Source organism: Nicotiana sylvestris, chromosome 5 (assembly GCF_000393655.2).
Source record: "Nicotiana sylvestris chromosome 5, ASM39365v2, whole genome shotgun sequence".
In the NCBI taxonomy this organism is placed as follows: Eukaryota; Viridiplantae; Streptophyta; class Magnoliopsida; order Solanales; family Solanaceae; genus Nicotiana; species Nicotiana sylvestris.
The window spans coordinates 77,575,636-77,592,899 of NC_091061.1; the positions used below are offsets into that span (position 1 = coordinate 77,575,636).

Below are 17,264 nucleotides of genomic sequence, written 5' to 3' on the forward strand. Positions count from 1 at the left end.
TTGGGAAGAAAGTGAAAGAAAACAAAAGTTTTATGAATAAAATCCCATTCTAACTTATCAAAAGCATTTTCGAGGTCATTTTTTAATAACATATCATATTTAGAATTGTTTGAAGAGCACATATTATTGATAATTTCTTGAATAACAATGGCATTATTGCTAGCTCTCCTATTTTTTAAAAAACTAGATTGAGTAGGGCTAATAATGACTGAAAGAAAGTGTTTTATTCTATTAGCAATAACTTTGGTAATAATTTTGTACACCGTATTACAAAGTTAATGTCTAAAAAAATTTAGATCAGTGGCATTGTCAATTTTCGGGATGAGGCACAAGTATGTATCATTAATACCCTCAAGGAGAGATTGTTATTCAAAGGCATCTTGGCAAAATTTTATGACTGAATCTCCCATTATATTCCAGTATCTCTGATAAAAGAAAGGGTGAATACCATCCGGACACAGGGCTTTAAAGGGCTTGAATGAAAAAATAGCTTTTCTGATTTCTTCCTTTGTCATAGGATTATCAAGGGTGATTAAATTATTGGTTTTGAAAGAGTCCTTTTGATTTTTAAAAGAAGCCATCTTACTAATAGTTTTAGAAGTCTTGTAGGAATTATTAAAATAGTTAAAAGTGTGTTCTAAAATGGATTTAGCATCAGTAATCCAATTACCTTCCTCATCTTTAAAGTACATAATAGAGTTAATACGTTTCCTATTGGTATCCATACTATGGAAGAAACGAGTATTAGCATCACCTTCATTACACCAACTAATTCTTGAACGAAGCTTCCAAAAGTCTTCTTCCATTTTTAAAAGGGCATTATACTCATGTTGAAGAGTAGTTTCCAAGTTCATTAGGAAAGAACTAGTATGATACTTTGGTGAATTTTTAATCCCATCTAGGCGTGCCAGAAGTATTTTTTTTTTCTTTTTAAAGATATCACCAAATGTATCATTTTTCCAAGGAATGATTTTTTCTTTGAAAATCTGTTGAGCCTTAGGGAGATCATTTGTTTGCCAACTAGTCCTAACTATATTAACAAAGTCGGGATGCCTACAGCAAATAGATTCAAGTCTAAATGGTTTACCATTATGAAAAATATTGTTAGGGAATAATTGGAGTAATAAGGGGCTATGATCAGAGTGGGTTTTTGGAAGGTGGACAACCATAGCTTTTGGGAACAGACTCATCCAATTATCGTTAGCAAATATTATATCTAAACGTTCCATAATTAATTTGTTAGACTTTCTACGGTGGTTAGATCGCGTATATTTATAACCTTTAAAACCAAGATCAAAAAGGTTACAATGATTAACAGTAGACCACAAACGAGAACTATGTCTACTGTTAATTATTCTACCCCCAAATTTATCATCCATGCAAAAAGTATCATTAAAATCACCTCCCAAAAGCCAAAGTCCTTTATAATGCTTATAAATTCCTTCAATATTACTCCAAAGATTGTTCTTATTTGCTACTTTGGTACTAGCATAAATGGATGAAAAAAGCCAAGAAATATTTAAAGGACGTACATCAATATTAGCATGTATCTCTTGGTTCCTTCTCACAAAGTCTTTAACTATAACCACGTCTGATTTCCATAGAATGACCATTCCTCCAGACTGTCCCTCAGTTGGGACTTCGATCATTTGAATAAAGGGGAAGTCATTAAGGAGAGATACGTGGTTTTCCATACGAGTCTCCAGTAAGGTGACAACACTGGGTTTATGGGTATCGATCATTTCTCTAAAGTTTACGCTAAAAGCATCATTATTACCACCCCTTATGTTCCAAATGATAAAATTAATCGGATGAGGCATCATATTAGGGAGATTAGGGTTGTGCATGCTACCATTGTCCCTCATTCTCTATGGAGGGGGAGTTGGGTTCCTCATGATCGAAGGTACTAGGATCATTGCATGGCTTTCAACAGTTGGGTCCTGTGAAGGCCTGACATCCATCGAGAATTTGTAGAGTGTTGGGGGACAACTGAGAACGTATCTCTTCTCGCGCATTTCCCTGAATAGATATACCTTTACATCGTTTAGACTTAAAAACTCTAGGATTTGGTCTGACCCCAGCAGGTTCAACTCCTCTGCATCCTCTATTGGTTGATCTTCTGGTTCTAGTTGATTGGGAGGAGCTTGTTGTTGTGGAACATTGTTTTGATCTAGCAGAGTAGGTAGATAATTAGTGCCATTCAAGGGATTTGGTTGGTCCTTAGTAGAGTTTGCCATGTGGCAATTTGAGTTGGGGGATGAAGCCACGTCCAATACCATGCAATCTAGCTTGGGCGGATTAACCAATGCTTAGAATTTGTTTCCAGTCGTAGGGGAAAAAGATGGGCTGGGATTTTTGACAATGTAAGTCTTAGAAGAAATCCTATTGGGAAGATTAAGAGGCATTAGCTTATCAGTGGATTTAACATTTAATGAGGTAGAAGAGAGAGTACCTGACAAATGCTTGATTTGTTCATTAGATTTACCTGGGGTGTTCTTGTGATTGGCCTTCTTTTTTGTTGGGAAACTCACCGTTTGCCACACTTCTTCCTTAGTGGATTGAACTGAATCTTCATTTACACCTTGTGTTGCTGCTTTATGATCCTTGGATTGGTTGGCAGTAGAGTCCAAGTCAGTTGGAGAAGGGGCATTAACAACTATTTTATAGTGACATTTGGATTGGACATGCCCAAGTCTTCCACATTTAATACATAAAAGATTCCCAGTTTCATAGTGTATAGCTTGTTTGTGTGATCCAATGAAGATAAAGGGTGTTACTCGGACATCCAAAGGCAATTCAACACATAATCTAGCATATCTTACTCTAAGATTTGAGGAAGTGCATGCATCAATTTTTAAGAGTTTGCCAATTTTGTTACCAATCTTTTTAAAGATAAATCCATCATAAAATTCCGTAGGTAATTGGGGAAGGCGAATCCAAACTGCAGTTTTTGATATTCTTGCTTCTGATGCAAGGAAATTTGGTTCCTATTTTTGGACCGATAGAAAATGACCAAAGATGAACCAAGGACCCATATGTAGGGCTTTTTGCATAGTTTCCTCATTACTGAATTTAGTGATGTAGTAATCACACCCTAAATCAATCAAAGGGAAGTTTTTCTTTGTTTACTACAGTTCATGTAATTTCCTTTTGAGCAAGTGGTGTTGGATTCTTCTCCCTTGAAGCTTAACTATAGTCGAAAATTTCCATGGTTGATATATTCGATGGATATCCTCTTGAATTAACTAAACTTGTTGGATGTTTGAGGGACACATGAGGTCCTCTTTCCCAATTTCCTGTGATTCAGCTGGATAATGGATATTTGTATCGATAATCATGTTGATTGAAGTTTCTTGTTCACCTTGTACCAACTTATCTTTGAAACTAAGAATGGGCAATTTGTATTTATCAAGAAATTGATTGATATTGATATATGGGGGTTTAGGAGGAGGAATTTGATGAACTTGATCCAAGTCCATTTAAGTGTTAGTGTTTTTGGATGGGAATTTTAGAGAGAGAAGCTCCCTGAGTTATATGTTGGTAAATGGTAATTCTCACATCAATATCAATATTATTTTCTTCGATTTGCTTACCCTTTCTCCTTCACGAATTTACTCATCACGTGTTTAAAATAGCATAAAGCTTATAATTTCAAAATAGCCTCATTCCCGAACTCACATCGATTAACTTACGACGAAACTTTAACGTACGAAAATGCGGGATGTAACATCTTATTTTCGAGCTTTCATCAATTTACTTATGGCGTACTTTCATGTACGAAAACATGGGGTGTAACACATCACATATAATTTAATATAAAATTATTTTATACCATAAATTTTTAAATACTATAATTTGTAAGCAAAAATTATAGAGTATATATATTAACGGATAATTCAAATAAAAGTAAAATTATTGAATACAAGATAATTAAATACATATTACACTATTACATATTTCATGTATTTTTATTTTTAATATATTTTCAATTTTCACTTTTCAATTTTAGCAACATCTAATATTTTATATTCGCACCTTTCAATTTTAGAAACATCCAATAATTTATATTTGCATCATTCATTTTTTGAGTTGATGATATATTTTTTGTACAATTATAACTTATAAAAAATTAACTTACAATTTTACATAAAAATAATAAATGTACGAAAATTAATTTATCAAAATTATACGCTAAAGTTAAGATGTAAAATTAATATTATAAAGATATTACATAAATATAATTAGGTATATATAAAGAGATAAATTAAAAGAGTTAAATAATAAAAATAATAATAAAGTAAGGATAAATAGTAAGGGAGGAGATGAATAGTGTCACTCCGAATTTGGAGTAACACTATTCATTCCCTATTTTGGGGGCAAAAATAAGGGAGCATTGGAGCCACATTTTGACAAAATAGGGCTGGATTATGGAGAAATGGGGGAGGGTTGGAGATGCCCTCACAAATCAAAAGAGAATGTGTATCATACTTGGTTCCGGAAGAAAGACATCATGAATTAAATCTAGAGCGAATGTGTTTTAACTCATCGTTAAAAAGGTGTATGCTAAATTAAATTGTTGAAGCAAGTGAAAGATGTACTGGTATTTGACGAACCTTTTCTTATGTTAGTAGTATTCATACATATATCCCTTTAGTTCTTGTAAACCACAAACTTTATCTCTTCTTAGGAACATATGTTGTACTTAGCATGAGCATTATCTCATTTATGAAAAAGTGAAAAGGTGAACAAGAGATATTGTGTAGGGAGTTTGAAGGCAAGAAAAATGATTCATCTCACAGTTTATGCTGACGAGCGACTGCCATTTTTTTCCAGTGTTTCAGCATTCAATGACCTAACTAAGTATATGCTAAAACATAAAAAAATTATAAATGTAGCAATTCATTTATAAATATCCTCTTTGATCCCATGACATATAAATTAAAGCATATTAGTCAAGATATTAATAGTAGTTCCATCATCCAGAAAAGCCTCTCTTTGTTCGATAGAAAGGTTGTTTAAATATAGTTAAAACTCTCCATATGTCTTCTATGCATTTGATTAGTTTTAATAGTCAGTCATAATATTCTACCAACTTACCTTCATTGTCTTGTTTGTAAAAATATTTGCAAGTAAAGCGAGTCTCCGCTGCAGCTCTATGTTAACTTTTTGGCTTGAACATACAGGTATTAGTGGCCACTGTGTTCATAGAACAAAGGTAATTCAAAATCTATTCTCGAGATGGGTTTTAGTGGAAGGATATCAGAATATATGATTTTTCTCATTTGCGAATATGGTCTCGATGGTTTCTCTCATGGAAGGTGGCTTTATTTATGACTCAATTTAAAAAGCAAATACTAATATAAAGAAGTCGTGGACATCCTTAGATTTCATTTATCTAAGTCTCTTGAATGATTAGTTGAAGTTTCAAACAGTTAGTATGTCTAGCAGACTCATTAGCTGAAGAGTAAAAGTAAAACTAAAAACTGAAGTTAATCAGAAAATTTAAACTATAAGACAAGAAGGCAGTTTCAGGAAAGCTATGAGATGGAAATTCTTTGGATAAAGTTCTGATGCAGGAGGCAGAAAAAGCTAAGAAGAAAGTGAAGGATCTTCTAGAGTTGTAGTAGAGCATGCGGTATTCTTGTGACCCAAATCTAAATCTCAACAGAGTTGAAATGTGTCAATAACCACGGGTACATTGATGTGACGTAGTTCGAGATGTATTTTCACGACGTTGCAATTCTCGTTAAAAATAATAATAATAAAAGCGGTAAACAGTTAAAATTTGCACATAGGTTCAACATGTATTAAAACCACATAAATAAGCCGAATATGACAGTTGAGCGACCGTGCTAGAACCACGGAACTCGGGAATGCCTAACACCTTCTCCCGGGTTAACAGAATTCCTTACTCGGATTTCTGGTTCGCGGACTGTAATACAGAGTCAATCTTTTCCTCGATTCGGGATTCAACCGGTGACTTGGGACACCATAAATCTCCCAAGTGGCGACTCTAAATTAAATAATAAATCCCGTTTCGATTGTCCTTTAATTGGAAAAACTCCCTCTGCGCCCCTGCGGGCGCGGGTGAAAAAGGAGGTGTGACAATAACAGCAGGAAGTAGGCATTTATTTGCAAATTAAACAAGTAGAAGATATGGACAACACAACAACGATTGAAATAGAGAGCAAGGACAGGATAATAACAACAAGTCACACAAGATCTATAAGTACGAAGATAACTGCTCAAGATAAAGACATGAACGTATACATAGAAAACAGATATCACAACATAATGCATGTCCCTCATCCTCGTCTGCACGAAAACACCCATTGTGCCATGATCTTGCGATAATATAAAAGTATAACAATATAAATTAAATGGCACGACATCATCCTTCGTGCTTTTACTCTCAAATGATATGACACGGCATCACCCTTCGTGCATTTACGCTCAATAATGTGGCATGACATCACTTTTCGTGCTTTTACTCTCAATAATATAGCAGACATCACCCTTCGTGCTTTTACACTCAAATGGTATGACACAGCATCACCCTTCGTGCTTTTACACTCAAATGGTATGACACGACATCACCCTTCGTGTTTTACACTCTCCCTCACATGATAATGTATACACAATGGTACAACATCATCCTTCGTGCTTTACACTCTTCCTTACCAAGCATATATATATCAATGACAAACAAGGCAGGAAGCATACATAACATCAAGGAGAGTATTTAAACGAATATTCCAAATGAATCTCAATCACAACTTCACAATTCCATCAATAACTCAATAAACCCTCAAGAACCGTATTACTCAAGTGTTTCAACAATTCTCATGAATGATCTACAACACTAATATAGAATCTAATATCTCAAGAATATAGGTTGTAACAATGTATTAATGACTACGCATAGTGATGACCAAATAAGATACATCAATGTATTCTCAAAATTCCATCAAATTTGACCAAGTTATAATAAGCTAAGTCTGATCTCTAACATTTAGTACTATGTTCTTAGTATTTAAGAGTCATATAAGGCATAAGCAAGAAGGTCACGTAATTCTACAAGACATAATTATAACATAATCTACCACCAAGCTGATTAGCCTTGGCAGATACATATACGCTCGTCACCTCATATATGTATCCCCCTCCCCCGCATGTAGCAAACAATGCCAAATAGTAGGAAAAATTACCTCAACAAAGTTAGGCAAGATATTTACATCAATTCGGCTAACTCAATACTCAATTTAGTTTTTTCCTTTATAAATTCACCTCCGCTCGGCTCAATCTAGCCAAGAAAGACTTGAATACATCACACAATGCAAGAGAAAATAATTTCAATTAATAAAGCTTTGATTTTTATACAATTTCTAAAAAGTCAACCCCAGGGCTTGCCCGGTCAAAACCCGGGTCCAGGGATAGGTCTTTACTACCCATAGCCTCACGAGTCCTAATATGGCTTTTGTTTCCAAACCTGAGTCCTATTCGACTCTCAAATCCCAAATTTTTATACTTTGATAAAATCCCCAAATTTTTCCCTAGATTTCCGATGGATTTGATGTTAAATCTTATATAAAATCATGAAATATAGTTGAGAATTAATTAGAGGCATTTACCCAATGATTTGATATGTAAATCCCTTCACAAAATCCCCTCTTATCGAAGCTAGTATCAAATGAAGCTAAGTCTCGGAATTCTAAGATATATGCAGACTGCAGATGTCACATTTGCGACATGGGGTTCGCAAATGCGAACATCTCATCGCAAAAGTGAACCAGAAGATTTCCTGTCAAGGTCGCAATTGCGGCCTAATACTTTGCAAATGCGAAGACCAATATTTCGCAAAAGCGGCAGGGTCCCTCGAAATGCGAACAACTCCACATCGCAAATGCAAAGGGTTTCTTCACAATTGAGAATCTTCCCCAGCAACCCAGATTTCGCAAATGCGATGGTTGCTTCACAATTGTGATTGTCAAATATCGCAAATGCGATGATACCAGTACCAACACTTAAAAATCATGGAAAATCATTCCAAAACCAATCTGAAACTCATCCGAGCCCCCGAGGCTCCAAACCAACCATGCATTCAGGTCCAAAAATACAACACGAACTTGCTCACGCAATCAAATCATCAAAATAACCTCTAAAAATCTGACTCGGACGCCAAAACGTATGAAGATCAAACTAAACTTCAAGAACTTCTAGAATCGCAACCAAGCGTCCGAACCATATCAGATCAACTTTAAATGGCACCAAATTTTGCAGACAAGTTCTATATGGCAAAACGAACCTACTTAAAGCTTCAAATCATGCATAACAACCTCGAAATGATGAATCGCACCTCAAGTCAAAATCAATAAACTTCAACTTCTACAACCGATGGCGAAACCTATCAATTCACCTCAAATTGACCTCAAATTTTGCACACAAGTCACATTTGTCATTACATACCTACTCCTAACTTGCAAAATTGGAATTCGACCCCGATATCAAAAACTCTACTCCCGATCAAACTTTTCAACAAATCCAACTTTCGCCATTTCAAGACTAATTCGACTACGGACCTCCAAATTACAATCTGGATGCCCTCCTAAGTCCAAAATTACCCAACAGAGCTAGCGGAACTAACAAATCTCCATTTCGAGGTCCAATGCTAAAAAGTCAAATTTGGTCAATTCTTCCAACTTAAAGCTTAACTCTTGAAGTTTATTCTTCCAAATCGATTCCGGATAACTTGAAAACCAATACCGACGATTTACGCTAGTCATAATACATCATGCGGAGATATACGAGCCCTCAAACTACCGAGCAAAGTGCAGATACTTAAAACGACCAGCCGGATTGTTACAGTGTACTCTTCTTGTTGGTGTATATATGCTGCAATAAATAATCTTTCAGAGGAATCAACCTTCGCATTGATTATAAAAAGACCCGGTATAGCTGATTTGTTACATAAAAACGACCAATTTCTTTGCAATAACAAACGATAGTTGAATGCTTAGAGTAGAAGTGACTAAAGATGGATAATGCTAGGTGACATACAAAATAATGATATTAGAGAGCATTTTCACCTATATATCCAGTTCCCGAGAAAATTGTATTGGAATTAGAATTTCTGAATAGTTCAAAGAGATCTTGTTTTTTCTTTTTCGCTCTTCTGTTTTGGAGGGATTTGAGGGTAGGTGTGAGCACGAAATTTTTGCCCCACATGAACTACTCCTACAGAATCCCAAGAATTGGATTTTTTTTCCTTTCAATTGTTTGTTATTTTAGGAATTATTGTAGAATTTTTCTAATTGTTTGCATTTTTCTGTGCATGTTTAATTTTATTTGATTTATGAAATATACAAAAATACATTGCATTTGCATTTAGGATTTAATTTTATATTTTTAGATTAATTAGTAAATTAGGTGTTTTATAAAAGTGGAAAACCCACAAAAAATAGTTTATTTTGCATTTTAACTCTTTTAATTTTTTGAATTGCTATAGTTTTTCTCTTAATCTAGGACTTAATTAATTTTTGTAATTACTATGAAGGGTAATTAGCTTATTTTTGGTAGATTAATTTAGGTTTTATTTTAATTTGGAAAAAAGAAAAATTAGAAATTTAAAGAGAAAAGAAAAGGAAATAAAGAAGTCTGGTTTTGGGGCCATTTTATTTATTTCCTCCAGCCCAAACGATATCCCCCAAGAACCGTTCAAATCAGGCCCAATTTTATTCCATACCCGGTCCGCCCTTTTTATCAACCAAACAACACCGTTTAGAGTTCCCCCCATCTAAACAAATCCTAGCCCTTCATCTATCATCATCCAACGGCTCAAATCACCTCCTCCACATTGCTTATATCTGTCCGAAAATCCTAGTGACAACCCCAGTCCAAACTCACCCTCGTCTGTCTCTCATCTCCCTCATCAAACCCTAGCGTCGCCTGAGGGGTTTCCGCCATTGTAACCGGCAGCGCCACCTCCAATTAACCCCAAATAAACACCACACAACCCTCACTCACCCCTGACCCCCAAGCCATCACCATATTCCCTCGAATCATTACCAAACAGAGCCGATTTCAGATCTAAAAAAGGCAGGAAAGCGAAAACAAGAATCTCCCAAATTTTTCAAGCTTCGATAACTGGTTAGGGCCGTAATTGTTGTTTCTCTTTGGTTCTTAACAAGAACCCACGATGAATACCAATTGCAGCTCGAAATCGAAAAGTCAGAGGTCCGTTCAAGCCATTTTCTGTCCTTTACTCTAGGAATTTAAGTTCCTTCCTTATTTATGTTTATTTCACTCCTCATCTCTTCTGATTTTCTTTTTCTTTTTCTTTTTCTCTGTTTTCTGTTGGTTAAATGTTCTGTGCATGATTAGGACTAAGTCACAATTAGTTTAAATTAATTACTTTGGTAAATATTTATTGATTCTCTTTATCTCCTAATATTTAATTTATTTCGCTGGAAAAAAAAAGAAGAAAAGGTCTTATGTTTCAGATTTATATTAGTTTGTTTGGGAGTTCATTTAAGTTTGGATTCGGGCTCTGTTAATCAGAGGCCCAAAGAAAGGGGGTCAGACCGGGTTGGGTAAGCCCATGTCTGGTTTATTGTTTGGGTCAGCCTGACCCATGTTAGTTTACAAGGGTAAATAACATAAGTTTAAAGGGTAGTTTAGGGAATTTAAGTAAGGGAATCTCTCATAACTGATTTAGGAAGCTGCTAGGAAGGTGGGTTTGGGACTGTTTTTAAAAAATAAAATTTGAATTTAGGGACTAACTATCAAAAACGAGAATTAAATAAGGTTTAATGGGCAAATCTGAAGTGCATTTCTGTTGTCCTAGAGTTTCTCTATAAAAGGTTGTTGCTTCACTCTCAAGTCAAATTTTGAGAGACTAAAAAAAACACTAAAATTTAGAAAAACGGTTGAGTGTTCAAATACTGAAATCCCTTTGCAATTTCTGGTGAAAAATTGGTTCAGCTTCCTGTTTGTTCTAGTATCTAAAATTTACAAAGAACTTCTAGTTCATTTTCAAGTCTAAAATTGGTTTTCAAATTTGGTTTGTTGTTGGTTTACTGAATTGGATCTGCTGTTACTGTTTCTTCTTAAGCTCCCAACTCATTTTTCTTGTTGTTTGTTGGTGTAACCAGGTACTCACTGAATCTTATTGACATGTTGAAATGGAAGAGTTTTGAAGTTGGTTAATTAAGTCAAAAAATCAGTGATATATCTGTTGTTTTCTGCAACCATTTCATTCTGTAATTAATTTAAATTTCTTCATGTTGTGTTTGTTCTTTTCTATTTTTAGCTTTAAGCTCTGTTTGTAGTCCTGGATAAACTATTCCCTCCAGTCATTTAGTTTAAATGAGCTGAGTTGGTGTTTGTATGAATGGACTGTTAATATTACTGCAGTAGAGACTTCAGTCGAATTAAACATGTCTTAGATCCACTCTAGTCTGCTGAAATCAGTGTTTGTTTGTGTTGATTTTTGTTCGAGTCTACTGAATATGTAATAAAGACTTTCAGTTGAAATCTATACTAGTAAATGTATTCATTTTTTCTTGGAGAATCATGTAGTGTTTTGGTTATATGTCATGGATTATATTAAATTTCAAGAGATGAAATAATTGCATACGGATTACTGTTGCAATAGGATTACATATTCATTATAGTGTGTGATTCGGCTTCGGGGATGCATTTTGTATAGGCTTTAAGTTGGTAAGAAATGTTAGCCTTTGTTTTTATCTCCAGGTTTTTGTTTTCATAAAATTGCAATTTACTTCAATCAATGGTAATGAATCACAAATCTGGGTTGTTGTCATAGCCCAGTTGCGCCCGATTTTTCTCTTTGACAATTTGGTGTTTGGTTTGGGCTTCACGTTGAGCCAGTTGCTTCATGTGTTTGTCATAGGCAGCTTTTGCAATGACAATTGGGCATGTCGCCAGTTTAGGCCCTATTTAACAAGCAAGTGTTTGGTTTTACTTATTGTCAATCCGTTAGTTACTAAAATTTAGCCTAAACATTTGCTTTAAAAATAAATTAGAAATTCCATTAGTCTTTTAATCAATCAACTAGGTCCATTAATTAGTTGAGGTGTGCCATATTAAATAATACCAATAGTTTATGGCCCTCATGATTTAAAAATAAGAAATTATTTGAATAATTGGATTTGAGGAGTGCCATATTAAGTAAGATATAATTTATGGCCCTCAAAAGATTAGTTCGAACATCCTTTAAAATTAGACTTGAGGTGTGCCATAGTGTAAAATTAGATAACCCAAGGCCCTCGGATAATTAATAATAACTCTTTTAAAAATTGAGGTGTGCCATTCTTAAATTTTCCATGGCCCTCGCAAAGCTTGTTTTTAGTTGCTTTAGGCGCGCTATTTAAATTGGTTTCCTTATTTATTAAACCCGGATGTGCATTTCATGTCAAATTTCAATTTTTAACTATGTTAAATAGAACGTGTCGCGAACCGCGGGTGCATTTCATGTGGCATGGTTCAAGGCGTGTTTTAAATAACGTTGAATCTTCCTAAAAGCGTTTTAAAATAATTAAAAGCGGTTTAATAAGCTAAAAATACACCATAGGCTAAAACATGTAATAAATAGGATAATAGACCAATTTTAATAGTTTAAGCGACCGTGCTAGAACCACGAAATCCGGGAATACCTAACACCTTCTCCTGGGTTAACAGAATTCCTTACTTAGAATTTCTGGTTCGCAGGCTTTAAAATAAAAGTCGAATTTCCTCGATTTGGGAGTTTAAAATAAATGGGTGACTTGGGACACCAAATAAACTATTTCAAGTGGCGACTCTGATAAATTAAATAATCTCATTTCAAATAATATCACTTTAATTGGAAAAACTCCCTATATCCCCTTCGGGTGTGTAAAAAAGGAGGTGTGATAGCTCTGGCGACTCCGCTGGGGATCAAAACCCAGAACTTTGGTTCAGGGTTTAAGAATTCGAGCTTAGAATAACTGTTATAGTTGGCTTGTTTTATCTGATTTTTATATGTTGAGCCTAATGTGCTAAATGCCGCTTTTACCGCTTTGATATTGTTTGGACTGTATATAAATTGCTATGAAACTCTCTTCTTTCTGAGTCTTCTAAATCATCTGGGAAGTGTGCACTTCGTGTGACTTCTTTTCTGTTAGAGTCTTATCCCAATTTTAGAACGAGGTTCGGACAAGTTGCAAAGCCGGTGAAGCTTCTGTATTCCCGGTACGATGCCCCCCTCAGCTCGAGTTGTCTGCTCGGGTAAGCCAGGTCTAGAACAATACACCCAGGTTTTAAACCTAGTATAACAAAGCCTCATGCCGGATCCCTAGTAGGAACGTTTGTTTGCATCACGTGCATTTGACTTTAGAGACTCAACACATGGGTTGGGTTTGTCTAGGACAGGTGTACCCAAAATAAAAAGACCATCCTGATGCATTCTACTTACTACTTGTGCACTTATTTGCTTCGGATTTGCACGTTGACCGGCTTATGAATAATAGAAAAAAAGTTGGGAAAAAGAAAAATCAATTTGAGGGCTAGAGAGATAATTACCCATTTTTGAAAATACCAATGTTCAAAAGGTACCGAAACTCTGCCGAAATTTTGAAAAAAAAAAGAGAAATTTTTTTTAAAAAAAAAATATTTAGTATTGTTTTATTATGTCAAATCTGCCCAAACTACGCCAGTTTTATTTTCACCGGATGTGAGATACGTAGGCAACCCCTATCGGGTCCAACTTCATTTTTTGCAAAAATAACCCAAAAAGAACAAAATTTTTATTGTTTTGTCATAAATAAGTAAGGTGATGCCATTCTTGTCCAAAACAGCCGGATGTCCCCAAAAGGGCGCCAGAAGGCTGCTTTTGCAAGAACAGCCACCTATGGTCTCTTTTTCAAATTTTTGGCGGTTAGCAAATACAACCCTAAAATCTTCTTTCCCGAAGTGTTGAAGGACCATATTTGCAAAGCCGGGTTTTTATTTTGAAAATGAAAAAATTTTGAAAAAAAAAAAGAAGAAATTGATAACTTTTTCTTGGGTCAAAATGAGTCATGATCCTTTAACTAAATCACCCTAATAAATGTGCAGGATGAGCACAAATGAAAATGAACCCTTCACAGCTCTTGAGAAAATCCCCTTACAGCTCCATATGTGGTGGAATGATTTAGGAAAAGTCAGCAGAGGGACTGTGGTAAAAGTTTTGGATGGTCTCGTGGGACTTTTGAAAATCAAGCCGAGATTGGAGGTGATTGAGGCCTTGATACCTTTCTAGGACCCGACTTATAATGTGTTTCACTTTTCTAATTTTGAGCTCACCCCCACACTGGAGGAAATTACGGGCTATGCCGGTCTTAGCGGAAATATTAGAAGTCGGTACCCGGTGTCACCAAGAATAGTTTCTCCTCACAAGTTTCTAGATATGTTGAGTATTAGTCGGGAGGTTCAAGATGAGAATTTATCTGAAGGGTTTTGCACTTTCCAGTTCTTGTACCAGCGCTATGGCAATCCCCACGGTTTTGAAGCACCGAATACTGGTCTGACCCATGTAGGAAACAAAGATAAATGGGAGGCACTATGGGGTTTGGCCTTTATAGTAGCATTCTTGGGTTTCATAATCTGTCCGAGAAAAGACGCCAACATAGAATTGGGTCTCGTGGGAATGGTTGATGTCGTGATTAAGAAAGCTAATGGCACCCTTGTTCCAATGATCTTAGTTGAGATTTATCGAGCCTTAACCATCTGTCGAGAAGGGGGAAGATTCTTCCAGGGTTGTAACCTGCTACTACAACTGTGGATACAAGAACATCTTTGTCACTGTATCGGGTATATGAACTACGGCATGACTGGTCTGAATTGCATCGAAGAGTATGAAAACTGAGTGGCGGGTGTTGAATTTCCAGAAGGTATAGAGGCTTGGTTTGCGCACTTGAGTTCTTTAACTTTGGACAAAATTGAGTGGACTTTCGGATGGCTCCCTGTCACCGAAGTCATATACATGTCAGCCAAGGTGTGCTATCTTCTCCTAATGGATCTCCGGAGCGTTCAGCCATACGTCCTCACATGGTGTCGCGCCAATTGGGCAGATTTCAAACTATTCCCCATGATGAAGATTTGAGCCGACAAGTCATAGAGTTGGGTCTAAAGGTTGTATTCCCAGAAGGAAAAATTCGTCAGATTTGGAATGAGTGCAGATTTCTAGAACTAAAGACTCTGGTGCGGGATCTATCTAAAGGCGAGGTAGACCCTAATTACATGAATTGGTTCGGTAAAAGGTTTCAAATCCCTCGAGAGCCTGAAAGGCCTGCTAAAAGACCTCACGTCCAGCAATTCACTAATGACTCGCGGGAGCAATGGGACTGGTTGACGAAAGAAGCAAGCTATAGGGCCAAGATAAGTAATTTGGAGGGACAAATCAGGAACCTCAAATTTGACAATAGTGTCCAAGCTGCTGCCGATGAAGGGGAAAAGAAGAAGTTGGCTTAGGAAAACAATGCCCTTAAAGCTCAGATCAAAAAGATGAAAATAACTGCTAAAAATCGGGAAAGAAGCCGAGCAAATGAAAGGCTTATAAGTGATCTTCGAAAGAAAGTAATTGAGTGTCAAGATGACTTAGAAAAATTGGAGGCTAGTCTAGCAAGAGTCTGAGCACAACTGGCAAAGAATGCAGAAGGACGGACGGAATATGTGCGGCAATTAAAAAAAATATGAGGGGACAGTGACCGATTTGAAGAGAAAGTTAACTACCCTTGAAAATGAGGAGGCCAAATAGGCTAGGAACTTTAAAGACGAAAGGGAACATTGTTATGCCTTGATGTCCCAGATGGAGGAAGATATGCAACAGTTGCAAAGTCAAAACCATCATGACACCCAAGTGTTAGAAGCTCGGAATCAGCAAATTGGGCGTTTGCTCCAAGAAAAGGGTATTATCTGGGAGAGGGTTAGAGCAATTGCAGATTACATCGTCATGAAATTCCATGAATGTGAGGACATGAGTCGAACCACTTTCTTTGCTGCAGTAATGACATTTGCCCGCCAAATAATGAGTGATCTGGAGCGTCTTCAAAGGGATCTTGCACATAGCCCGTGGCAAGACTGAATGATGTCCCACGAGCCCCAAGAGTCAAAGCACTTATGTACTCTTGATTTTTCATTTATCGAGTCTGTATTTCAGTTTTTAGTTTAAAATTTTCTTTTGAGTCTGTTTGTAGTTTTTAAAATTCCAAGAAATGAGTATGGTGGAGTCTTTTGTAATAGCAAAGTTTAGGAGTTTTATTAATGAAAATTGAAAATTCCCAAAAATTGTTTCCTTATTTTTCGTACTTATTTCTTGAACTACGTGATGATCTGATTCACGCAGCATTGTGATACGTAGGCAATCCTCATCGGATCCGGTCATGATTTTGTAAATAGCTCAAATAAAAAGGGAATATGGAAAGAAAAAGAGAGCCAAAGAAAAAACAAACAAAAAACAAAGAGAGGAAAATGGGAATAAAAGAGAAGCGCAAAGAGACAAAGTGAAAAGAAAAGAAAATTGGGAAAATAAGCAAGAGCCGGGATGAAACACGCAACTATTGCAAAACAGGTAGAAACACATTTAACTGTATAGGTGCATCACACCCCAATGTGCGATTACCTATGTGTTAATTGCTTCAAACTAACTGGTTTGTTGTCTACTATTAAGTGCAAGTTCTATATTAAGGTGGTTGGTTTTGTGGTAGTCTGGCTTCACATATGTACTTCACAAGGTCGAAAGCAAGTGTTGAAATGTCTTCGAAAAGTCATCTGCCAATAGTTCCGATTCCGGAGGATAGCCCGATCTCGGCCATACCAACTTCTGAGTCAGCAACTGCTAAGGAAAATAAAATTCTGCATCTCCGCATGATGGAAATGTGGGACGCCTGGGCCAACGGCAGAGAACCACCAAGCGCGATACCTGGATTCCCTGAGCTATTTCCCAGGGCGAGTGGGACTTCCAACATCCACATAAGTTATCCAAACACCCCACTGGGATATCCTACCATCTAAGCCCACTTTGCCGGAACACCTTCTGAGGCTCGCCCACAGGTGTTAACTTCAGGTGTGGCCTCGAACATATTCATTGTGCCACCTTGTTCAGCTACTGCACAACCCACTCTACCCAGGCAAAGCTTTGATCCGTCTTCCTTCACCTTTCAAGCACCATCTTTCCCAATGGAACCAACCCAGTTTACTACCAATGCTTACCCTCAACCACCCCGGCACGAGTTTACTGCGGGGCA

At 36.4% G+C, this 17,264-nt stretch overlaps 1 protein-coding gene across 1 annotated transcript; it reads right to left on the reverse strand.

Annotated features, from left to right (window-relative positions):
* Positions 1 to 365: 365 nt before the first annotated feature.
* Positions 366 to 1,865, reverse strand: LOC138868862 (uncharacterized). Its single transcript, XM_070146436.1, has one exon. It carries the CDS (start codon positions 1,863 to 1,865, stop codon positions 366 to 368), a length of 1,500 nt encoding a protein of 499 aa, XP_070002537.1.
* Between the last annotated feature and the right edge of the window lie 15,399 nt (positions 1,866 to 17,264).

Coding starts and splice junctions, on each gene's coding strand:
- LOC138868862 (XM_070146436.1), bottom strand. CDS start 1,865: ATGAGGGACAATGGTAGCATGCACAACCCTAATCTCCCTAATATGATG.